The sequence below is a fragment of the Polyodon spathula genome, chromosome 12 (assembly GCF_017654505.1).
Source record: "Polyodon spathula isolate WHYD16114869_AA chromosome 12, ASM1765450v1, whole genome shotgun sequence".
Classification (NCBI taxonomy): domain Eukaryota; kingdom Metazoa; phylum Chordata; class Actinopteri; order Acipenseriformes; family Polyodontidae; genus Polyodon; species Polyodon spathula.
The window spans coordinates 42,091,226-42,117,557 of record NC_054545.1 but is presented as its reverse complement, the minus strand read 5'-3'; the positions used below and the strand labels follow the sequence as shown (position 1 = coordinate 42,117,557).

Sequence of the window (26,332 nt, the reverse complement as noted above, 5' to 3'; positions counted from 1 at the left end):
GCTGCATTTTTAAAGCCCAGTTAAACCGAAAAACAGCCCTCAACCCTCTGAATCTAATGTGATACGCAAGTTTTGGGAACATCTGTTTAATCAGGTTTGGCAATATCACCCTCAAAAGCCTGCTGTATCGTTACTGATACGTCTTCCGCCATCTTGTGGATTATCGGTGAATTTCAGTTTAATTGTCAGTGCAGGTCTTTTTAACACTTAATGGCTACCTCCATAAAGGAGACAGCCGCCAGTTTGCAGATTTTGAGTAAGAACATTGAATATTGTTGTCATTCTTTGACGATAAATAGGTAATGAAAACTGAGTAGTAAATCAATTATGATACTGCAGGTATCAAAGTAGACTGAACATTTCTAATTGTTTTTAAAGCGTTATGATGCTTTGATAATTAAATTAATATTTAAACTTTTACTTAGATTTGTAATATATCTGAAGCATCTCAAACTGCTGGAATACAATTCTAATAATTTATATTTAGTGCTGAAATTTAGATATTTGGAAATAACAAAAAATACCAAAAAGCGTTTGAGGTTTACAATACTCCATTGCTGGTGGATATTTTTTAGATGTCAAAAAGGTTTAATGTCCAGGAAGTTTGTGATCGTTGAAATGCTGAATTTAGCTGATAAACAAATAAACCTGTATAGTGTACAGAAAAATGGGAAGTCGTTAAGTACAACTGCCAGTGAAACTGAGCTAGTTCTGGGAATGTATCAGCACATGGGGATAGTACAGATGCTCAGTGTACGAGCCAGTGTCTATTGGGATGTTTAGCCCTTTGCAGTCCATTTATTCGGCACTTGTCAGGCGTGTCAGGTCCAATTTATTTTCACATGTGCTGTTTATTTTACACACACTATTTAAATTTTTTTCAGAGTAAAACATGTTTAAAAGGCATTGAATCACAAAAGGACACTTAGTACTGTATCTCCAGCCAAGCCCCACCCTTTGTTAGCTGTATTTTTCACATACCTCTTTATAGACCTGCATACTGATAAATCCTCTCGTGATCACTCATTTTATCACCAAACTCCTCAATAATGCGATCCAAGTCATTATTTTATTACTAGAACATCTCAAAAAAGCCCTGCAAATGTCTGTGATATTCTTTGGATGCAGAAGCAGCTATCTCCCTTGTTTATGTCCATGTTATCTCTGTAGTGCATGGGGCTATGAGATATGCTCACTTTTTTTTCCGGCTTCATTCTGCTCTTGTCGGTCTCACTCAGCCATTGAAAGGTTTTTTTCTGCTTTTTTCTGGAGAAAAAACGACTAGAGACCTGTGCTTTACGCATTTTTGATGTCGGACAAGATCCGACATCGGACTGGAAAGGGAAAATTGTAATGTCGGACCTGGTACGACATAGGACCGCAAAAGGCTAGAGATGGATTTCTAAAACTGCTGGCATGAAGAATCTGATTATGTTTTAAAAAAAGGAAAATTGTGGAAACTCCAGCTTTGGTTACAAAAACTCAGATCAGAGAGAGAAGAATCTACTATATAGGCACGGTTTGTATGAACAAGATGAAGGACTGCGACCTGAAGGATGAGTAAAAAATGAAGGAAGAGGGAAGAGGCTCATTTGACTTGAGTAGCACAGAATGTCATTATCATTAGTAAGATGGTTTGACAACAAGGCAGTTGAACGTTAGGATAAAAAAAATGAAAACTCACATTGAGATTGAGATTTCCAGACAAGCCATTGTTGATAGCCATGGATAACATTTAGATTTAATTTTGCTGTTGGGTCGTTCATGTGAAATTTTGCATACCGCTGCAATAAGTACCAGATTTAAAAGTATGTACTATGTTACAGTTAATGTGTCGTCTCTTTATTCCTGGCAAGTAATATTTTCAGAATGATATCGTTCTGAATTAAAATGTTACTTCTGTTAAAAATATAGTACTGTACCAACAAAACCAATACAGTACATCTAAATGGAAGCACATTTATTTTAAAACAACAGTCCATCAGATCTGTATTTTTGATATTATATTTTTTTTGTGTTCCCAGAAAAACGGACAAGGGTTGGAACGGGCCAAAATGAAATAATCAGAGATGCGAGTGCTGACTGTATTGCTATAAATGCCTATCCTGTGATCCATTTAAAAAAAAAAAAAAAAAAAAAAAAAAAAAAATATATATATATATATATATATATATATATATATATATATATATATATATATATATATATATATATATATATAATGTTGGTGCAGATTTTTGTTTAAAAAACATTGTATTTTGCCTGTTTTAATAAAAAGCAACATTTTAAACATTTTTTATGGATGTTTAATATATCAGACTTTACAGGGTTAAAGTTGTGTGACTAGGCACCTTTACCTATGTTTGTTCTCAACATGCAAATACAGTGTATTAACAGTGCAGTCTTATGAGTTGCACTGCTGTTAATGGTACTGCTGCCCTCTGCTGGTGAGACAGGATAAAGGTAATTGATTCATGTGTTGCAGTGCAGTGCAGCTAATACATTTGCTGCCTTATGCATTATATTGTGCTAATAATTGTCTTTCTTGCATTTTTCATTTTCAGATCAAGTTTTTGGATGTCACTTAGACGTACTGTGTGAGAGGGAGAATACAACAATACCAGTCTTTGTGGTGAAATGTATCCAGACAGTAGAACAACGAGGTATTACTGTTTTTCATTTTAGTAAATACTGTACAGTATGATGTCTTTTGGGGGCATTTCTTCAACCTACATATCCATCAATAACATGCATTTCTTTGCTAAACCTTTAAATTTATTTTTCTTTTAAGGTCTAGATATAGATGGCATTTATCGTGTTAGTGGAAACTTGGCTGTCATTCAGAAACTGCGCTTCAAAGTAGATCACGGTAAGATCTGTATCATGCATCCTTTTGTATCCCATAATTAACTGCTAACATAGCTTCTTCACTCCGCTGTCCCTTGTAACATCTTGCCTTCATGTCCCACTTGCTTCCTTGTACCAACAATGGTGGGGAGATTGATGTTACCCTAATGTGTTACAAGGTCCCTTTATTTTATAGAAACAGAAAATGCATGATTTTAAATTCACAGATATATGTATGTAAATAATAAATAAATTATGTTTTGATGTAATATGGGGCTGTCTGTTAAAAACACTAACTACTGATACAGGTATTCTTCACCAGCTTTACATGGTTTGAAGTAGGTGAGCTGCTTTTCTGTCAGTCCCTAAGTATTACCCTCTAATATTATTTATAACTAAAGCTTAACTTAGAGTAAAAGCCATAAATCAGAACCCCCTATTAACCCACATTTCTGCTCTCTCTAATTTCTCTAGAGGAGAACCTGGATTTGGATGACGGTCAATGGGAGGATATCCACGTTATCACTGGATCCCTAAAGCTCTTCTTCCGTGAGCTGCCAGAGCCCCTCTTCCCTTTCACCCACTTTGATAATTTTATTGCCGCAATCAGTAAGTACACTTTTTTACATTTCCTAAATGGTGCTGTTTACAGACACTGTGCTATTTGCATACCTGCAGTAAAATCAAGCACGGAATTTTGCCAAAGTGTCTAAAACCTCTATTACTAAAGCAGGAACATAAAAGCATTGCATGTAGGGTGGTGAGCCTCTGAATATGGGCTATACCAGTCACTTCTTGTGTTGCTATTACCTTATCCGCAGCCCTATGCCGTACTAAGGGTAACTTTGATCTTTAACATGGTGTACTGTTCTCCTTCTCTCTCTAGAAATTCCTGACCATAACCAGAAAATAAACTACATGAGGGATTTGGTGAGATCTCTTCCTCAGCCCAACAAGGACACCATGAGTCTTCTCTTCCAGCATTTACGCAAGTGAGTAGTTTAGTCTTAATACTAGTGGTATGCTACTGCAGTTGTGGTGTCTACACTTCTGGCTCCTGCTTCATAAAGGCGATTTGCGAGGTGGCTGCAACTGCAGTACATCGCAGATTAAAATGCGGGTTTCATAAAACTTGCATTTTTGACTGAAATTTGTGACAGGCAGACAGCTAACTCAAGTAGCAATTTATTGCAAAACCTGTTTTAGCACATACCATGCTGCTCATACAACTAGCTGGCTGTCAATATGGAAGAGAAATCAGAAGGGAACGAGTATTTAAGGGCAGTCAAATCCTTGATGCACTCCACTTTTAACGGACCCTGTTAGAACCTGATGTTTACCTAGTGACGAGGCATGTCTCTGCCAAACAGCATGTGTTTTAATGTGGAATCACTGTGGTTAAAACAGACTTGTTTATAATGTATATTGTTTTACTAAGTGTAGTTTTCCTGTTCCACAGGCAGGCTTTTTTCATTTAATATGTACAGTTTAGTACATACAGTACTGTTTAATGCGTACAGTTTTCCTGTGCCACAGGTAGATATTTTGCGCAAATAAGTTACACCCTGGACAGTAATTGAGTCATGCCAGTATTTGTGACGTCAGGCAGGAAAAACAGTTGGTATTTACTTCTATTCTTATATGGTTTTGTTGGCACAGACATTGTACAGTTTAAACATATACAATGTGAATTACATTTAGCGAAAATATACATTGGTAAAATGGTACTACTTTTCTACACGTAATAAACTCCCGTCCTTTGGAATTTAAGCTTACTTGTATTTGTATTTAAGCTACTTCTGTATGCAGTTACACATACAGCATTTAGAATTGTGTTTACTACGTACTTCCTTTAGAAAGTACACCAGTATTGCCGATCACTTTGCCAGTGATGAGATATTGGGAGACCTGTTGGTAAGAGAATAACAACAATAATAATAATGCATTTTATCAACATGCTGTGTTACATAACTGTTTATCTATTTCCATTATTGCTTACTTAGATGGACAACAAAAGACATGTTTACTTATGTTGGGTTAAAGGCAGCAGGAAGAGCTTTGCTATCTGATTTCTTTTTTTGCTTGCTCAAATCCCCACTCAATACTATTAGCAACAGCTACGTCCCCCATTATATTTACATAATTTGTTCCTCCTCATTTTGAGGTATTTTTCATTTCTCTTTTCCCTTTTCCCTTTCATTCTGCTCACTAGCTCTGTCCATTTCTTCTACTGTTCTCTGCTCCACCCCATCAGTGTTTACTGCATCTGTGATCATCTGCTCACTTTGTGACTAAACTTCCCGACACTGCCTTATAGAATGGATTTGTGTTGATAAACCATTTCAGTAATTGTATCCGTTTATTCTTTAGAAACACTGACTTTCCTTGGCGTGCCTGCCAGTGTATATAATTGCGTAATCGATTACTGAGTTAATGATTCTTCTCAACGCAGATCTCAAAAGAGCAATCTCCAGAACTTTCATGAAACGGGTCCCTGGTACATACTGTAAAGACAATGAAATGGTGACGCTTTTACCAAGATTACAACCCCTTTGAGTGGCACTCAAAAAGAACGATGGTGCTACTGCTGTGCCACAGTAAACATGGCAATTTACATAAAATACAATTTTTAAATTCAAAAGAAAAAAAAAGTTAATTACAAAAGCACAGTGAAATTGTGGTTGTTACAGATATAACAAATAGACTCTAATCTGATAAACGTTATCCTAGGCTAAACTGTTCTCTTGAAAACTTAAAACGTCTAACCTTTAGAATAGTTGGAAATTATTTAGTGAATTGCAAACTTGATTTTATTAATTAATGTGAGCTATCAAAAAAACAGCCCTTAACTAAAGAGTCCTTACAACAGTCCTTAAAGTTTTGTGAATCGGGCCCAATCTAAGCAAAGCCTTTTGTGTTCTTACAGGGTGGTGGCATACCGGGAGGAGAACCGAATGTCTGTTCAAAGTGTGGCTATCGTTTTTGGACCCACACTCCTGAAACCAGAATCTGAAACTGGAAACATTGCCATGCACATGGTCTTCCAGAATCAGATTGTGGAATGTATTCTCAACGACTATGAACACATATTTCAGGACAGCTGAGTCGGGACCAGGTGGAGTGTAAACTTGGAAATCAAAGCTAACTTTTCATAATAGAAGCATTTAGGCGCAGGTACGCTAGATGCTGCAAAAAACAAACTCGGCTTTCACTTTAAGAAGTTTTTACATGAAATGGAATCTACATCCAATTGATATTCTTTTGGCACTTAGCAAGTCAAATTGTTGTCCGTATATGCTGGGCGACGGAGGCTGGTGTCTGAAATTGACTTTTGAATTAAGTTCTTCCACCACTTCGGGCAATGCTGATTTCTACATAGGTATATATGTCACACGGGCCAAAGCAGTTTAAAAGAAGCATCTTGCAATCCAATTGTATAGCTTTGAACTTGTGTTGGTGTTGGGATGTTGTTTAAGCTAAATTATTGCACAAATGTTTCATTCAGAGCTGCACAGTAAGTGAGTGTAAGAAACAGGCTTCAAAAACCTCTTCCATATTTTATACTGTATGTTAGCAGTATTTCTCTGTTCATGGTGAAACAAAATGGCATTCTGCAGTTCTGCAAAAATGTGAATGTGGCTAGAGTTTGTTAAGTGATTGTTCTTGGAATTCTGAACTTTTTTTTCTTTTATGACTGCATTGAACCACAGAACAACCTTTTTTTGTATGTTCATATCATAGGGTAAAGTGCATTATTGGCACAGGGAATGTCTTTTTTTTTCTTTTTCTTTTTGTTACTAATTTTAGATTATTCTACAAATAATTTTGTTCTATACATATTTCCTTTTTGTACTTGCAAAAAAAAATAAAAAAATTCCAATCATGTCATATTTCAGCATATCCTGTACCTTCATGAGAAGTTATGGCAAATCAGCACACAATGATGTCAGTACAGTTACCCTTATTGCTTCTGTTAAAACGACCAAAAAGCCACAAGATTGATCAAGCAGTAACCATTGACCTGATCATGTCATCCAGACACCCCTTAAACCTGCAATACAATTGCGTTTAATGGTTTTAAAGCTAACAAAGTAAACAATTCTGTAAATCCTATCTGTCGATCACTTCCATTTTCTGTGTATGTCTCATCTGTGCAGTTATGAAAGAAGCTTAAAGACTGGCTACTTTTATTAGGAGCTGTCTACCTGATTATATTTGGCATCGCCCTGAATTAGAGATTGATTAGGTTGATCATGTCATGCGATCCCTGGAGCGCTGTCAAGATGCCATAGTTTTACTTTCTCATAATTTTGGATCAAGTTCACCCATCAATGCTGCACTTGTTGGCGATGGCTATTTTTAAGAAAATAATGCCCCCAACCACTGTGCCTGAAATGTGCCCAAATGGTTTGAGGAGCATGACCTCCCATGGACACCAGAATCCTTGAATTTTAATCCAATTGAGGATGCTTGGGATGAACTAGAACAATGCAATCCTCACCATGATCCTCTTCTACCTCAGCACAAATTGCCAATATTAATTACATCCCTGAAGACACCTTCCAGGACCTTGTGGACTTGCTGTGATGAGCAATGCCATCTTAGTTGCTGCAAAACATGTCAGCCATTTGGGGGGGGGGAGCAGCTGGATGGTTAATGACTGGAAAAGATGCATTTAAAGGGGTGAAAGAAATACACATTGCTGAGGTGAAGTGATCAAGGAAGTGCAGACTTTCCTTAACCTAGTATGGTGTCGAATACCAGCTTTTAAACTTTTCAGTATAAAAAGTGCTTCTTTCAAAACTGCATGTGCAAGACCTACATAGCGATTGGAATTAAATGGCCAGTACGAATTTAATTAATTAATTAAATAGCTATTATGCCTTTGTAAAAAGTGCAGTATTAGATCAAAATACTATAATAGCAGGAGGGGTATGAGGTGACTGAAGGTATTGAAAAGAGGTAATGGGGTTAATATTATAAAGTCATGGGGTTGTAATTGTGGTATGTTATTAATACAGGAAAAAAAGTTATATCTTAAGAGTGCATAGTATTTGTTATACTCTTTGAAGGATTGGGATTAGTCGATGACCTCACTGTTCTACCAAATCTCTGTTTAATACCAGCAAACTGCTATTAGAAGTGTCTTTTAATAATAGCAATATCCACTGAATGATCAGTATCTTGCAATGGAACTGAAGCAGTCCAGTGGGGAATAACCTTGAATAAATCAGATGGCTGCCAAATAATGTCTGCAAAAACTATCAATCCAGTTGTATTTGGCCAATGCTTGAGTCTTAGTTAAGTTAATAATATTATGATTTCATTATATTCAAGATGGTTAACTCAGTGGGTTTGCAAGATGAATAAAGTTGCTTGCATTTTTTTTTAACCTTAACAATATAATGTTTTAAAAATCATACATGTGGTTCTGTATATGAAAGGGCGGAGTTTTACTGTTTTACAGAGTTCTGTATGTAAAATAAGCATTTGCCTGCTAATTCTATACACTGTTCATTTAACATGAAGCAATGTAATAACTTTAATGAATGATATTATAAATAGAGCCCTGTATAAATTTCTTTTTTTTTTTTTTTCTTTTTTTTTACTGCCATTATCTAGAATTTATTACAGATTCCTTTTCAGGAGTCATTATATTTTTACATGTACAGTTTATATTATATATATATATATATATATTATATATATATATATATATTAATATTTAATTTACTCCCCCCTCTCAGGGGGGAAATGTTTTTTATTTACAAAATTTTTAGACCTTGGTTGTTTCATATATACACACCCCTTTCTTAATATAATATATTTGCAAGACTGTAAAATATATATTTAGCAAGTCAATGCCAAACTGTATATTTCCAATTGCTAGCATTAAGGTTTATTAAAGATAGTGGCAAATATCCTATTTGTTTTTGTGTATATAAATAAGGCAAAATAATGAAAGTTTATTAAAACTAGTGTGTTTGTGCATAATACAATTTGTTCCTTAAAATAAAGTAAGTTACATCTTCTGACTTATTTTTTTTTGTGTGCATTATTTCTTTTAATAATAAACCTGTAGCTGGTTGGCCACGCAAGGTCTTTTTTTTTGTAGTGAATCTAGAAACGATCTGGGAGTTGCACAAGCTAGGAGATTCTCCACATGGCGTAAGAAAAATTTTGAAACTAGAAGCAGCCCTTCTTGGAGCACGTTATTTATCTCGTGCATAGCTAGGTTCGCGCTTGGGTCTCGACCCCCCTTCCCCCCCCCTTCCCCCTTCCCCCTTTAGAGGTGGGATCGAGAAACAAGCCAGACAGATGAAATCGTCTACATTGTTGTATTACATCGGTCTGGGCGAGCCGCTCAAAGTCAGCAGACACATGTTTCAGTTAATGTACAATGCGCGCTCACCGACCCATAATTAAAGCAGTCTGTGCTCGTGAAACCCAAGTGTACGCGCTTTATGACGCAACTGTAGTCGAGACAAGCACAAGAAAGCGAACAAGAAAGAGACGGTGGTAAGTAAAAATAAATAAATAAAATATATAACTTAAATGTTTTAGTAAATAGAAATGGCTTTTTTGGAATGCGGTGAATGTTAATACAGAGACTGTTGTAGTGCTGGTTTGAGAAATGAAAGTTGAAAAGCATTAAATCCCGCATTAACTTAATATGCGTGCAGAAACTTGTACAGCTTGTCGTAGAAGCTGCATAATAATAATAATAATAATAATAATAATAATAATAATAATAATAATAATAATAAGTGTCCCGGTAACTGCATTGTGTTGATTAATCATAGCCAGTTACAAGTTGCAAAGACACTTATTTAATCATGCAGCTAAGCTGCGTCGGATCAATATTTTACAAGTTATTTTGTGGTCTGTTTAAAATGTGTGTTGGTGAAAATAAGTTAATATAAGATAACTCACTTTCCATACACAATTATTGATTCTGAACTGTGATTGCATATATTGGTTTGTGTTTCACATGAGAAAGTGTTTTCATTTATATATATATATATATATATATATATATATATATATATATATATATATATATATATATATATATATATATATATACCGTTATACCATTTTAAATTTTTTAGTAAACCATTGAAAAAACACTTGCAGGTAAACATTGCATGTATTTGCACGTAGAATATTGGAAGTAAAAATATTTGAAATTACCAGCAGTTGTTTTATGACAAATAACAGAAAGGTTCTCATATTTCATTCTGCTGTTTCTCATCCGCGAGCCTCCCACTTGATCCTGCATAGCTGAGATAATAAGTAAGCCTATTAAGGGAACCATGTTTATTTTCTGTTTTATGCACAACCGACTCTAGTCTGAATTTGCTTTAGCACCTTTGTTTCATATTTAGAGTGATGTGATTGCAAACTTGATACTCTGGCAATGGTGAAAAAATGACTTGAACTTTTCCTTTGGATAATCAGGAGTAATTTGTTTTATGTATTTATTTTTTTGCTATTTCTTGAATGTACCTAACCAATAACATATGCATTTTGCTCTTTTTATTAGGGCTGAGGTAAAAAAAAAAAAAAAAAAAAATTATATAGAACAACCACATTGTTTATTGCACACATAGCTCACAGACAAGAGGGCACAATGGAAGCTAAAACACTGGGATTATTAACAAAATTAGATTCTGTCCAGTTGGAAGTACTAGACATCAGGCTTGATGAGCCAAATTGACATTAGTGATTTTTTATTTTCTGTTTACAAAGCCTTGACAAAGCTTGGCATAGACTCCAGAAGATGCACAAAGGCGTTTTGAGGGAAGTTAATCCATTCAGTCAATAGTATTTCACACAAGTGGTGCAGAGAGGCAGGCAGAGGATTGCGATAATGAATGTGTTGCTTAAATTCATCACAAACATGCTCACTTGGATTGAAATCCGTGCATTGTGGTGGCTATGGAAGATGCCTGAAGTCTCTGTCTTACTCTGCAAACCATTCTTGCTCAATTCTTGCACGGTGGATCAGTGCATTGTCATCTTGAAAGTAACCATCAGAGTTGAAATGCGGCACTGCAGGGTGGACCTGGGGCTCATGCATTAAAAGCAAATAAAAAAAAAAAAAGTAGGTTTCATTAAACTTTCACAGGGCTGCGACATGGCCGATTTCAACCAGAAACCTGCAACAGCCAAACAGCAGCCGCAAGTAACAATTTTCAACGCAAATCCTATTAGAACATACAATGGCGCTCATACTTCTAACTCATCATCGATATGGCAGAGAAATCCGAAGGGAAAGAGTATTTAGAGTCCGTCAAATAACTGATTTTATTAATCAGTTTTAACTTAACAAAGATATAGCTACATTTTGACTTTTCTTGGTTAAATCTGGGGAAAAAAAAAGCTTTTTTCTATGCTTGTCACCCCCTACATGGAGGCTGCCATTTTGTCTCTGTTCAGTGCAGTTTCACCGACACGTGCCACTTCAAACAATTTCTCCGGTTCTACAAGTCCTAGAGTGATTGTCAACGGGTCATTTGAAAGGTAAGAACTTGCACTAATTAGCTGTAATTTATGTGTTTATTTAAAATGTTCTATCCTTTACAAACTTTTTTCTTTTTTTTTTTTACAGAACTGCCTCTTTAGGCGTAGTCGTGCCCCCTGAAATCGCGCGCGCCCCCCCCCCCCCCCCGCGGCCCCCCGCTCCATAGTTTGTGCACCAATGATTCAGAGGACAGATTTCAAACCCGTGTGCACTAGAGTGGCCATTTTGAAAATAGCTTCAAAACAGAGTTTAAGGTTACAAGTGTAAAAAGTTGTCAGGATGTTAACAGTGAAAAGGAAAATGACAGGTATATTATTTAAACAGTTGTAGCAACACGTGGGGATGTATAACGCTATGTTTTTCAGAGCCACACTACCTACTCTTTAAACTATGACACTTGTTTGGCCTTCCAGAGTGATCAAGGGACCATTTCCATGTTACTATTTGTTCCCCATTGTTGAAAGATGCAGTTTCTGTTTCCATTTTATTACGCAGTCTTGCCATTTCCAATGTATATGTGCACATTTATAGGTTAGGGTGATGTAAAAAGCTCAGGTACTGTTTGTAAAGCTCTGTCAGGGCACAGGTCCAGTTGAGTCATTTAAGTCTAACAAATCTTCTTTTCTTCAGAGACCAAAGGGAACTAACTCAGTTGTGAAATTGGATTCATTGTTGCTGCTCTATTAAGTGCATAGTCTTGTTAAACAGTGTGTTGTTTTCATAAATAAAAGATTCATAATGCGAAAACTTAGGTCTCAACTTTTTTATTTAAACTTGAGAAGTTTCCCTGCCAAGACTTAGATAGGACATAACATTGTACAATTGGTTTGCCCCCCCTCCCCCATATGATTTATGTGGCATTATGTCATCCATTCTTTGACCCCCCCCCCCCGACAGATAACACCGTGTAACAATTTTTTTTTTTTTTTGGTTCCTGGGTAGTAAGTGTTATTTCCTAATTGCTTATGCCTCAAAAGTATAGAAAATGGCTGTTATTCCCCACAAACTGCTTTTGTGACCAGGACAGTGATATTTTGAAATTTACCTATTTTCTAGAACATTCCAGATAGATTCAGTGCTGAGTAAACTTGGAGTAACTTCTAGAACTTTCTAGAACTTTCCAGCAATATAAATAGTAGTATAAATACAGGGGCCTTAAGGCCACCAGTTCAGTTTAGTTCCAGCTGCCTAAGTGGATACATATCTGCATTTTTCTGAGATGGCATCAAGAGGCTGCAATGGTGGCATTCCTGATGGGTCTCCAAGGCGGATTTACCAAGTTTCCCTGCTATCTTTGCCTTTGGGACAGCAGGGACACCAAGGCGCACTACCACAGGCGGGACTGGCCACAGCGGACCGAGTTCTCTGTGGGGAGGAACAACGTCAAGTGGGAGCCACTGGTGGACCCCCGGAAGGTGCTGATGCTACCATTGCACATCAAATTGGGCCTTATGAAACAATTTGTCAGAGCTCTAGATAAGGAGTCGGCAGCTTTCAAGTACCTTCAAGACTGCTTCCCTAAGCTGTCTGAGGCAAAGGTCAAAGCCGGTGTCTTTGTCAGACCACAGATAAAGAAGATCCTGGAGTGCAATGAATTCCCGAAGAAGCTCACTAGTAAGGAGAAAGCAGCTTGGAACAGCTTTGCCGCAGTGGTTCGGGGCTTCCTGGGCAATCACAAGGCCGAAAACTATGTGGAGCTGGTTGAGACTCTGGTGAAGAACTACGGCACAATGGGCTGTAGGATGTCCCTCAAAGTCCATATCCTTGATGCTCATCTTGATTCAAGGAGAACATGGGAGCGTACTCGGAGGAGCAAGGTGAGCGCTTCCACCAGGATATACTGGACTTTGAACGCCGCTACCAAGGACAGTATAACGAGAACATGATGGGAGACTACATTTGGGGGCTGATTCGTGAAAGTGGTTTACAGTATAATCGTAAATCCCGAAAAACTACTCACTTCTAAATCTTTTGTAGTCATTTTTGTATTACTTTAGTATAAATACATGTTAATTTGGATTCATATGTTGTTTTTTTCTGACTTCATGTGAACAAAAAGACTGTTTTCTCATTGGAAATGGGTAAATTTCAAAATATCACTGTCCTGGTCACAAAAGCAAAGTTTGTGGTTGAGGTTAAGTGACTTGCTCAGGGTCACACAATGAGTCAGTGGCTGAGCTGGGATTTGATCTGGGTACCTGTTGGTTACAAGCCTGTTACAATTCTGCCAGAATATAATTTAAACACCAAAGAAAAAGCTTGGCGGCACATTGCACAAGTTATAGAATGGTACCAGAATGCATAGGTACTCTGTAAACTTATAGTTATCTTTTTCACAGCGTATCGGCAGAAAAAGATATTTGTAGGTGGTACACTACAGTATTACATTTTTGTTGACATTTACTGTTAGAATTACTGTTTTAAAATGTTACATTGCTTAAATATGCATGCATATGTAAATAAATAATTTGGTAGTGAGACTCATCGCTTCACAAGATATACATCTTGAACTACATTCAAGAACTGCAGTTACTGAGCCTTCTGCAACGATGTCTGCTTCAATGCAAAGATCACGAAGACCAGCATCCTGAAATCGTTTTCCAAGAATTGACAAGGCATTGCAGATGGTATGAAATGCGCCCATTCGAAGGATGATGATGGCATACCTTCCTTTGTGCTTCAAGGCAATTTCTGCTGCTTTTGCATACGTAGCTTGACCCATGACCACTACTATTTTCTGCAATTGTAGGGCCTTCCTGATGAGTTCTGACTGGTTCAAAATTTCAGACACTGTTGTCAACTCAGTAGCTGGGGCATTGATGGTAGGAAGATAGCCAATGGCATCCTGTGAGGTTGGACGCTCTGAAATAAAGTGTTAAACTGCATTCTTACCCCTGGCTGTTTGTGTAAGGCCCCTGCAATACACAACTTTTTTTTTTTTAATGAACTGAAATAAGAATAGTATAGTGTCCCTAGCAACTGCTTTAAAACTTTGTTGTACTGCTATTTGTTTAAATTTGTACTAAACTGGGATATGGGAAGCTGGCAGCAGAACAAGTAGTTTAGCATTAAAGAATTACCCACTTTCAGGGAACGAAATAACCAATGGCACCGACAGCAATTGCTGCAGTTCTGTCTTAAAAAAAAATCTGATCAAGCCGTACCATTTCATGTGAAATCGAAGCAGTGGTCATTGCTTAATTTGAGTTGCGGAACACTGGGTTATTTTATTATACCCAATTAATCTTAGTCTTAATCCTATTAAAGAATTCCATGCATTCCAGCCAGGCTTTTGCCTTGTTTCTGCTTTACTCCCATTGTGTTCCAGCTCTGCTCTGCTACTCGTCTTGAGGAGAGTTTACCTGCAGAGCAAAGCTTTTATCTGACACCTGAACTGTTTGGAATCTGAGTACTGTTTGTCAAATTCGACAATATAGAAATACGATTGGAGGGCTGACAGAACTCAGTCATGTAATGCTCTGTGTATTGATCGTCGATTTTTACAGCAATTTCACAAGGTAAACTGTTCAAGAAAATCTTAAAAGACGCTACGGAAGTATGCCATGTTATGCCTGATATTATATTTAAAAATGTGCTTCACTGAGTATGCACATATTATTATATCTGAATTAATGATAATGCACATATTATTATATCTGCATTAATGATTATGCACGTAGTATTATATCTGCATTAATGATTATGCACGTAGTGTTATATCTGCATTATTACCAGCGAGAGGGTTTTGGTTGTTTTGTAGGATCGCTTTGTGTTTTGATTTCCCACCATTATGCAGCCGAGTACTCATTTTCAGACCAATCCAGCAAGATGTTCAGAGGTCATAAGCCTCACAAGCTTTCATATAAACAAACAAATATTCAAACAAGAAATCTATGTGTGCGCCACTGAAAAACATTAAGTGTAAAATCAAACTGAACTGTGGGAATTGTTTATTTTTTTTATCAGTTTTATTTCGTGATTTTTCATGTGAGTTGTAATAGATTGCTAAAGCAGTCTATAAACCTCCTGGGCTGTTTCTTTTTATTTTCAGAATCTCAGTACCGGTATTGTGTTGGAAGTTCTCTTACTCTTTGTTTCTAAGATATGTGTTTGATGTGCTAAGTCTATTACTGTATCAGAGACTCAGCTGCCATGCATTTTCTAACATTCCACTTGTTATGTGTGACTGTTGTCTATGGAGGCACCAAAGGGGGAAGAGTTTAAACTGAACTGCAATAATGACATGTATTTACAATATATGTGAATACACTGTCTTTTCTTGCACTGAATTTTTCAGAATATGTACATTTTTCCAATATAATACATAGAAAAAATGTAAACAGTAGTTTTCGTTGTTCTGTTTTTTTGTAATGCATGTTGTTCTCTTTATTGGAAAATACATTTAAAGCTGCTGCTTCCTGGTACGTAACCAAGGGAAGATGGACTGAATGAATGGCCACCACAGTCCTGATCTCAAAACCAGAGAGCACAGTGTCTGGGGATTAGCACCATTCATACCACTGGGAGAGTGGGAGAGTTATTTTATATAATCTCCATTTTCTTCATCACTAATGTTCTTTCTTCACCCACAGGGGCTGCTTCTGAAAAAATCCTAATTAATGTATATTTGGAAGCATTTTGCTATTCAAAACTCGTAATTTGCTACTAGTTTTTTTATGCAGTAGCATTTTTCTGATACCTTTCACAGCAGTTTTTACGACCAACCCTGAGTGAACTATTACCGGTATTATTTTTTTTTTTAAAAACACGTATATTATTTGTATCTTTCATAAAGCAGTTCACCATTGCTAATAGAGCTTCCAGATTTGTAGATGACTGAGGTTTGTACCGCCCCATGTAGATAAAGAGAGGCCCACAATGCAAATCGTATTGGACCAGAACAATGTGGACACAATTTTAAGTTTATTTTATAGACCAAAAATGAAATAGCTGTTAAAAAACATTACAATTTTATAAGATAACAGGCACCGACCTAATATGGTATTAAGTTTATTCAGTGTCTGTAAAATGATTGTTTATTCTGTCATGGAGAATGGCAGCTCCGGTTTGGTTATAATGTTAACCCTGCTTTCACCCACGATAAAAATGAACACATACTACGTAGATAATTATTACTGTATCAAAATTCTGACTTCGAAAAAAAAAAAAAAAAAAAACATAACGTCTTCCTTGTTTTATCAGTGCGAATACAATCACGCTTATGTTAGAACTCCACGTAATTAAATAAATAGACAAAAGAAAAATATTATCTAATAGTTATGGAACGGATGAAGACAAATTGATAACTTTGCATAAGAATAACAACAAAAAATTATATATATATATATATATATATATATATATATATATAATCGTTGAGATTTAATGAGTTACTGGAAAATAATACAATCTATGGATTGTGTGACGTCATAAACTATGAGACTGTTAGGTCGAGTAGTTTATTAACTGTGACACAGAATCCCGAATATAACATTTTCGAATGGCTCAGGATGCAAATATAGCCTTCACCCATGAAGCCTGACTAGATGTAAATGGATATAAGTTAAGATGGGCATGGGAATGAGAAATCTCTATAGATTCAATTGCATCTTCTCATAAAGTGCACAATTAATGTTCATAACAGCATCGATACAGAAACAATGTCTAGCATTGTTCAGAAGGTGTGATTGCGTTATACATTCTCTTTCCTCACACCACCTAGGAGCTGTTAACAGTTATCAGTAATCCCCGTTTCTTGTGTTTGTTTGCAGATAAAAATGAGCCCATAGCAAATAAGCCCAGGTGAGCAACACAAGGTATATATAATGGGTTTTTCAAGTACATTTAAATACTCTATCCTGATAGTCAAAGCAGGTCACATGGGGGTGTAAATATTACAGCATATTCCTATGGGTTAAAACTTTTTTCAAAAAGGGGCGAATCACTTGAAGATATCCATACGCCACTAGTATTTTGAAAACCAAAAAACAGTAGCCATATTTAAATTTATATTAATAAACATGACTAACCACATTTAATATATCATTTTGAAAAATGAAGATGACTGATGAGATATATCAATTTTGATCTTTTGGGAAACCAAACTCTAGATGAGATTTTGAATCAGACACCAACACTTGTGGAACAGCTTCTGGACATAGAAAAAGCAAAGAAAAAAAGGAAAAAAAAACACAGAAATCTACTGCCCGGACATCGGGTGTCTTTTTTGTGCTACTGTCCGAGTATTTCAAAATGCAAACAATTTTTGTTGACACTGTGAAACGGTACTGCAAATCTTGCATGACTACCTCCTGTCACTACTCCCGGAGATCACAAAGGACGATTAAAAAAAAAAATAAAATTCTTCTCCAACAATGTCACCTGACACTGCCCAGGTCTTGCGAGAAAAGTTTGTTTTGATGTGCAACTAAATATGGCCAGACGTGAGAAAGAAGGTCTGCATATACATATATGCATTTATAACATGGCTTGGAAAAATAACAACCTCTGATTGGTTAAAGCAGCATCACATGACCGTGCGTATATATATATATATATATATAGCGTATACTATGGCTTGCATACCAATGAGCCGCTTCACACTAAATAAATTACTACGCACCACTGCATTCTAAATTCCATGACAAACTGCCATTTTATTTGTTATTAGGTACAAAACCACTGCCAAAAATTAGTGACATTCCATCTATTTTCTTTAATATATTTGGGGTTGAAACTCCACATAACTGGTACAACACCAGCTTGCTGAGTGAAGACAGCAGTCCACCAGAAAATAAAATACAGATAAAATAAATGCACCAGCATCTGTCAAGAGTAGACACATAACAGAAGGTTAGGAACCTCTAAATGAAATAGAAGAAAACAAAGATTAAAAAAAACTCCAGCATGGGCTGTTAACGTACTTTATCAAAAATATGAACATTCATTTTAAGGAAATAAGTAAAAAGTTTTCTAACACTGAGAGCTGGACTAAATAGATATTTTAACAGTAGACGTTGTAACATCTCTGCTGACAACGAGTTTAAAACAACAAGATCGTATTCCTGTCAGTCGTGAAAACTTTTAGAAAAGCAGGTAAAGTCAAGGCCAGACACCACCCCCGGAATTACCGGCCTGGATTTGAAGTGTTTGCGGGAAACTGAGGCACTGTCCCCTGACACTGCGGTCGGGTTGGTGCGTAAAGTCTGGCTTGATGTTCAAGTTAATCTGGCATTACTTGTGTACTTGTGCTCACAGTATATGTGCTCACTTCAGCTGAAAATAATGGTTTCGATTTCTTTCTTTTTTTTTCTTTTTCTGAAAAACAATTCATCTTTCTTATGAGTAACAAGCTGATTAAATGTTGAAATACGTTTACTATTCCTGAAAGCCTTTTGTTTACCGACAGGCTGTTATCGCTGGAAAAACAACAGAATCTTTTCCAGATCCTGCCTTTGTGTGTGCACCTTTTTGACGCATTTGGATAAGTGAAAAAAAAAAAAAGCTTTACCATAATGTTTGGTATATACTGTTTGTACTTTTGCCATATTCTTTTTTTTTGTGGTGCACATTCTAAACGGGTGTAGACTACATTACACAGCAGAAGACATTTGATGGTGGAACTGTCTGCCCTTCTAGGATTAACATTAGTGTGTGTATTAGCTCTAACAGTAGCTCTATATATATATATATATATATATATATATATATATATATATATATATATATATATATATATATATATATATAATACAGTGGTAGTGCAGTCACAATCGCATTACTTACTAAATAATTTTAGCAACATACTGAAAATAAATATAAATGACATGGATGCAGTATATGGGCATACACTAGATGAGTTTCTGCTGTTTTGAGTTGTGCTATCTTTGTGGAGTTAGACCTGGATATACATGTCTGCTGTGTTTAAATAGAAACTGTTTGAGAAAGCTGTAAAGTGCAATCTTCAGTGGTCTTGTGTACATTCTTCGTTGTTATTTACTTCTCCGGCAGGCTATTGCATTTGCTAATCCTGCTGCTACTTTCAGCATGTGGAGGTTATACAGGTTCTCTAATAGTATTACAAAAAAAAAAAAAAAACTCTTTTTAAACTGTGGTATACAGTATTACACAAAGTAGAAGTGTGCTAAAACATTACAGTCCCAGTTTTGGGCTTTAGAACTTTTTATATTATTAAAAATGACCTAGTGGCAGGAGTTTGAACAGTGGTGGTGTGTCTACTGTGAATTGTACAATCCGTTAGTGGTGTATATACTGTGAATTGTGGTAAAGCCATGAGATTGTTACCTGCTGGTTAATCTGTTAGTCATTGGGTCAGAGGTCAAGTTTTCATAGCCATGTTTGCTTGCAGTTAGTGAAGAAGGCTGGGAAGGAAGTGCAGTTGATTTCGGGCTGCTCCCATTAGCCTGTGTACCTGTAGACGAGACTACCGTTCTTAATATAGCTTCTTCAAGAGTGAAACCTTTACTTTGAGCACTAGTACCTGTCAAGAGAATCCAAGAACAATCTCATGACCTAAGTAAGTGGACTTAAATGGCTAAATATTGGAACGTATTAATGTAGTGTATTGTCGATTTTAAATTTCTATGTGTCATGAAGTTTCGTGTGTTTTTTTATGTATTTAAACAAAAGAATATTAAATGGATGATAAATAGTATGTGTATCTTGTTTGTACATTAATACCTTTTAAGACTCATAAGGTAGCACTTAATAGAAACTTAGTTTAACATTAAGGACATTCACAGACATTTATATATTACCACTGAAAAATGTTAGTTGTTTTTGATTCTTTAAAATTATACAGTAGGAAACACCGTAAATAATACACAATAATACTTTTAGAGTATTTGCTTCAGCTTTTGAGATTGCAGAACATTTAAAAAGGTATAGTACAATCCTAATAAAGTACTCTAAGTCTATGTTTTTTATGTTGGAGCTGTAACTGTAGATTGTTGTCTTTTCAGGTGGCTTGTGTGTTTTTCTTTAGTTCACAGTAGGTCTGGTTGTGATTTGCTAGGAGAACAGGATGTGTCTGAAAGTGTTATTGCGAGACTGTCACAGTGACATCAGCCAGCTGGTGGTCAGGGTTAAAAGTTTGCATTAACATCCTGCCTGTTTCTAGGGGTTTTAGTTTTAGCTTTAAATTCTGTGTTGTTTTAATTGTTTTATTGAGCCGGGCTAGGAAAAGAATTAGGATGAGTATGGGACTTGATTGTTTAGGGAAAGGACAAGTGTCAATAAGATGGGAATTTTGCCTGCAAGCGATTTAATGTGGAAGTTTTTTCAGCTTCACTAGAACTACAGTAGGGTATTTTTGCTGATCTGTTGCCAAATTCTTATTTTATTTCCATGTGCATCAAAACCCTACTTTGCATCCTTTTTTTTTTTTGTTTAAATCATTTTGTTTAGCCTGACTAGATGTAAATGGATATAAGTAAGAGTTAAGATGGGCATGGGAAATTTCCTCTATGGATTCAATTGCATCTTCTGATAAAGTGCACAATTAATGTTCATAACAGCATCGATACAGAAACAATGTCTATCATTGTTCATAAGGTGTGATTACGTTATACATTCTCTTTCATCACACCACCTAGGAGCTGTTAACAGTTATCAGTAATCCCCCTTACTTGTGTTTGTTTGCAGATAAAAATGAGCCCATAGCAAATAAGCCCAGGTGAGCAACACAAGATCGGCAGCGGGAACACACGGGAAGACAATGGAAACGGTCGTCATCGTGGCCATTGGCGTCCTGGCCACAATATTCCTGGCCTCCTTTGTTGCTCTGGTGGTGGTCTGCAGACAGCGCTACTGCCGTCCCTCTCATCTGCTGCACCCGTTTGACTCCAAGTGAGTAAAGAAACCACACCACCTCAAACCCGCAGTACATTTACAGACAGAAGTGCAAGTACTTGATAAGTCACACCTAATTGAAACCAAGAAAAGAATGTTTCAAAGCAGCATTCTGTAGTTTGTAAACGAGGTGTCATAATTACTGCTTTTTTAAATGTTGTAATTTTTTTTTTCTCATTTTTTAGAGCACTCTAGTGTAAACGCTCAGACATTTAAGTTGAAGTTTTATGACTAAGGCCCTATGACACACATGAAGGACATTGGTAACCCATTAATATGTACTATACATGAGTATCACTTTTAGGGTTGTTTTGTTCCTCTCTCTTCCTGTAGACAAACACTTTGTCCGTAAAGAGGTGCTAGGGGGAAGTAAACCAATGCAATCACTTTAATTCAGTTTCCCCTTAAGTCTGAGAATAGTGACTTTATTTTAAAAAAGCCAACAAGCAAAAAAGCAGACAGAGAAAAAAAGTGTATAAGAGACTTAAAGGAGTTAAAATGTATTTAAAATAACTGTTATTGTTGTGATCAGTATGAGCCGCTGATCAAAAAATATTAATTTAATTGTCGTCCATCCTTACTCAAACGGTAGATTGTATCCATATTTTTGAACAATGTGTGATGACGCTTAGTATGGGCTGTCTTCTAATTTGTTGTGTTCATGAAGACCTCTTTCTCTCAGTAAATCTTCAGAAAGAGTAAACAGTTGATGTTACTTAAGAGGGTGTGTACTGTAATATATCATTTATTTTTAAAAATACAGGGCTGTGGCTTGTTAATGATTGACTGCATTTGTTTGTTTAATGAACTGCACTGGTACTAAAAGAGGTTGAATAATAGACTGTAATCCACCACAGCATTTGGGTTAAGTGGGTATTTGAAGTAAAGTTAAATAGTTAAATAAACTTGGCCTAATATAATGCCTTTACTGTCATATCTGTAAGACTATGCTGTTTAGTTTATTTTTAGTTAGACACTTACATATTATTTTTTTAATTGCTGTTTTTCTATAATATGTCATGAAGATGTAATTTATAACCCCCATACTGCTGCAAATTACAGAGCATGCCTGTTTGTCTCACAGAGTGAATGGAGTAGCAAGCAGAATTTAGTGGTGTAGGGGAATGTAAACCAACTGGAATACATTTAGCCTAAAAGGAATGTAATAAGCAGATACCAGGGAATTTCTTTACAGGTTGGTACAGGTGGGAGTTTACTGTACTAAGCATATGAAGCTACCTGTGACTGTGTGTGTGATTGTAATGTTGCTCTCCAGGCCTACAGTGGACCTGATTGGTGCGATGGAGACCCAGAGCGAGCCTTCCGAGCTGGAGCTGGACGATGTTGTGATTACAAACCCTCACATTGAGGCCATACTGGAGAATGAAGACTGGATCGAAGACGCATCGTACATTCTTCAATTCTTCCGTACACACCTGCCCACATACACACCTGCCCACATACACACCTACCCACACACACACCTATCAACACACATACCTACCCACACACACACCCACCCACACACACACCTACCCACATACACATCTCACAACACACACACACACACCTACCAACACACATACCTACCCACACACACACCTACCCACACACATACCTACCCCCACACACACACACACACACACACACACACCAAAACACACACACCTGCCAACACACACCTAACCACACACACACCTACCAACACACATACCTACCCACACACACACCTACCCACACACATACCTACCCACACACACACCTGCCAACACACATACCTACCCACACACACACCTACCCACACACACACCTGCCAACACACATACCTACCCACACACACACCTACCCACACACACACCTGCCAACACACATACCTACCCACACACACACCTACCCACACACATACCTACCCACACACACACCTACCCACACACACACCTACCCACACACACACCTACCCACACACATACCTACCCACATACACACCTGCCAACACACATACCTACCCACACACACACCTACCCACATACACACCTGCCAACACACATACCTACCCACACACACACCTACCCACATACACACCTGCCAACACACATACCTACCCCACACACACACCTACCCACACACATACCTACCCACACACACACCTACCCACATACACACCTACCCACACACACACCTACCCACACACACACCTACCCACACACACACCTACCCCACACACACCACCCCCACACACACCACCCACACACACACCTACCCACACACACACCTACCCACACACACACCTACCCACACACACACCTACCCACACACATACCTACCCACATACACACCCACCCACACACATACCCACCCACATACACACCCACCCACACACATACCTACCCACACACAGACCTACCCACATACACACCCACCCACACACATACCCACCCACATACCTACCCACATACACACCTACCCCCACACACACACCTACCCACATACACACAGACCCTTCTGGGTTCCAGTGCCATTCACTCTCGAAATGTACACTTAGAATAACAATAAAAAAAGAATATAATTTTTGTTATGTATGACATTCTGCAATGGGCTGACCTGTATCTTAACAAGCATGTGTTCAGGTTTACACAAAATAAAGTTTCATACAGTAATTATTTTGAATTGAACACAGTCTTCTTTATTACAGGGGCCTTGTGTCGCACTGCATTGCTATATTGAAGGTGAGGACTTTTTTGATTAAAAAAAAAAATCAATCACGAGAACGATCAGTAAGTTTTTATCCACAATATTGGATGACAGGCCTGTGTTCAACTAGGTGAATGTTTGCGAACATCCCCACTATTGTAATGGATAAAAGGTAGTGTGTTACGAACACATTTTGGCAAATGTTCTTTTAAATTTTTTTTTTTTTTTTTAATGCTGTTGTTTAACACTAGTGCACTACACTGCTACCTACTGTGTGTAATGTTCCTATCATTTTTGATTTACAGAATATTAATCCTTTGATTAAAAGTGAATGTTGTTTCTAAGACTGGATAATGTGTTTAATTGACCGATTTATTTATTTATTTATTTTTTAATGCAGATTTGCCATACACTGACAGAAAAGCTTGTTGCTATGACGATGGGTTCAGGAGCTAAAGTCAAGGCTCCAGCTAGTCTCAGTGACATCATCATTGTTGCAAAACGCATCAGTCCACGGTAAGTGACTGGACCAGAAGATTCTAATAGCAGCCTTAAACCTGCAGTTTGAGACAAGTTTCACTTAGTCAATAAGCAGTGTTGTTTATGGAACTTCTGTTTAACCTATAGGGTGGATGATGTGGTACGCTCAATGTACCCCCCTCTGGACCCTAAACTTCTGGATGCAAGGTAATACATACAGTACAAGCACTGTTTATTATTAAAGTGGATTCTGTACATATTTGATGAAAAGAGAATATGTTAAATGTCACTGCTCAGCTACCATATAACACAAAGATGGCATTGTATAGAATCACAGATAGCATGTGAACAGTATATGTAATGTTTAGTATTGTCTGTTTGTATCATAGTAACAGGGATGTAGCTTATAATACTAAACATACAGACATATAACATCAACGTCAACTCGTCTAAAAAGCTGTCATATTTACAGAATGGGCCACAGTACTATATAGTGATGGAATTGGAATTGTTTTGTACAGGGCAACAGCACTTCTGCTGTCGGTCAGTCACTTGGTTTTGGTGACCAGGAATGCTTGTCACATGTCCGGGGGCATGGACTGGATAGACCAGTCTTTGAATGCGGCCGAGGATCACATGACTGTCCTTCGAGAGGCTGCCCTGGCCTCCGAGCCTGAAAGAAACCTGCCAGGAGCGGAAGCCTTTCGTCAGGAGCAGTCCACCATATAGAGCTGTGCTCCTGACTGGGAGAGAAACTGCTAAAGCATTACACAATGCTGTGTTTGTTAGATGCTCATAATTCATTATCTGGTCGTGCAGTTTTTTTTTTTTTTATGTAGCAGTAACCTGTAGAAGGCAGGGGAGTTGTACTTGTAAGGCTGCTGGGAGATTTCATTTTCTCTGTAGCCTGCACCATTTTAAGTATGTAGTATATAATATATATATATAGTAGTACCTTGGCTTTAACAAGTTCGTGTCGGGAAAGCATGCTCTGGGCTCTTTATTGGCAATAAGACAAATCTTAAACAAAACCTGATAAACATGCATCAAGCTAAACTACGATGATCAAACAAGTCGACACAAGGGAGTAAGTAATGATAAAAAGTGTATAATATCTATAATATCACTTTGTGAATCAACCTGATCTATAAATATGGATTTCAAAGCATACTATTACCATGAATGTGATTCATTACCAGTTCATTGTATGTGAGTATTACACAAATCAATTGCAGTCTAACCATATATATTATTTAATATATATATATATATATATATATATATATATATATATATATATATATATACACATATATATACACACACACACACACACATAGTGGACCGTCACATATCCGAATGTCACATAACCGCCCTGATCAATTAATCGCCTCGCTAAATAAATAAATATTAAAATTAGGCTACTACAGTAATGGCATTGGCAGCAAGTGCAGCGTCCGCGATGGAAGCAGAAAGAAAGCGTTCTAGGAATCAGCCTTATGGTGCGTTCCCCTTTAAGAGAGGTGGGCTGTGTGCAGCAGTGACGTTTCAATACACCAGTTGAGAAAGCTTTGTGTTTGACTTTTTTTTTTCCAATGTATTTATATGATGGAGCGCACGGTTGCAGATATTGGCAGTGTGTTGTTGTAGCTTTTAAATGCATTTGAATTAAACAAAGCAAGCTTCATAAACTCAATGCTTAGGCTACTGGCCGTTTGTTTAAAATAGCCGAAGCAATATTTAAACCGAGCTTCTTATCGGCTGTTGGCAATATCAAGAAAGAGCGCAAAGTACCGTGACAGAGAGATTAAGAAAGCAGAACCACGGAGGCAGGGACTTCTAGATTTAAGAAAGAAGCCATCAGTTGCAGGCTACTGTACATTTACCATTTGTTTTACCTATGTGTAAATGTCATTT

General features: G+C 37.1%; 2 protein-coding genes across 8 annotated transcripts in view; both read left to right on the top strand.

Annotated features, from left to right (window-relative positions):
- Positions 1–8,455, top strand: part of LOC121324131 (rho GTPase-activating protein 12-like) — a 54,339-nt gene extending 45,884 nt beyond the window's left edge. For all 5 annotated transcript variants that reach the window (XM_041265630.1, XM_041265629.1, XM_041265628.1 and 2 more), the window contains 5 exons: positions 2,565–2,663; positions 2,792–2,869; positions 3,322–3,456; positions 3,734–3,839; positions 5,774–8,455. In XM_041265630.1, coding sequence (XP_041121564.1) covers positions 2,565–2,663; positions 2,792–2,869; positions 3,322–3,456; positions 3,734–3,839; positions 5,774–5,951 — 596 coding nt within the window. In that variant the 3' untranslated portion in view covers positions 5,952–8,455. The remainder of the gene's footprint in view (positions 1–2,564; positions 2,664–2,791; positions 2,870–3,321; positions 3,457–3,733; positions 3,840–5,773) is intronic.
- Positions 8,456–9,212: 757 nt separating this feature from the next.
- tmem98 (transmembrane protein 98) lies at positions 9,213–25,647 on the top strand. 3 transcript variants are annotated; one of them, XM_041266339.1, is made up of 7 exons: positions 9,213–9,366; positions 21,038–21,241; positions 22,521–22,652; positions 23,937–23,970; positions 24,336–24,451; positions 24,563–24,622; positions 24,937–25,647. In XM_041266339.1, exons 2-7 carry the CDS (start codon positions 21,111–21,113, stop codon positions 25,142–25,144), a joined length of 681 nt encoding a protein of 226 aa, XP_041122273.1. In that variant the 5' UTR covers positions 9,213–9,366; positions 21,038–21,110; the 3' UTR covers positions 25,145–25,647. The 3 variants fall into 3 exon arrangements, with proteins under 3 accessions (XP_041122273.1, XP_041122274.1, XP_041122272.1); XM_041266340.1 differs by lacking the exon at positions 9,213–9,366 and adding an exon at positions 14,772–14,892; XM_041266338.1 differs by lacking the exon at positions 9,213–9,366 and adding an exon at positions 19,719–19,910.
- Positions 25,648–26,332: the final 685 nt, after the last annotated feature.

Coding starts and splice junctions, on each gene's coding strand:
- tmem98 (XM_041266339.1), top strand. CDS start 21,111: ATGGAAACGGTCGTCATCGTGGCCATTGGCGTCCTGGCCACAATATTC. Junction 22,653..23,936: donor GACTGGATCGAAGACGCATC/GTACATTCTTCA, acceptor TCTTTATTACAG/GGGCCTTGTGTCGCACTGCA. Junction 24,452..24,562: donor GCAAAACGCATCAGTCCACG/GTAAGTGACTGG, acceptor TTTAACCTATAG/GGTGGATGATGTGGTACGCT.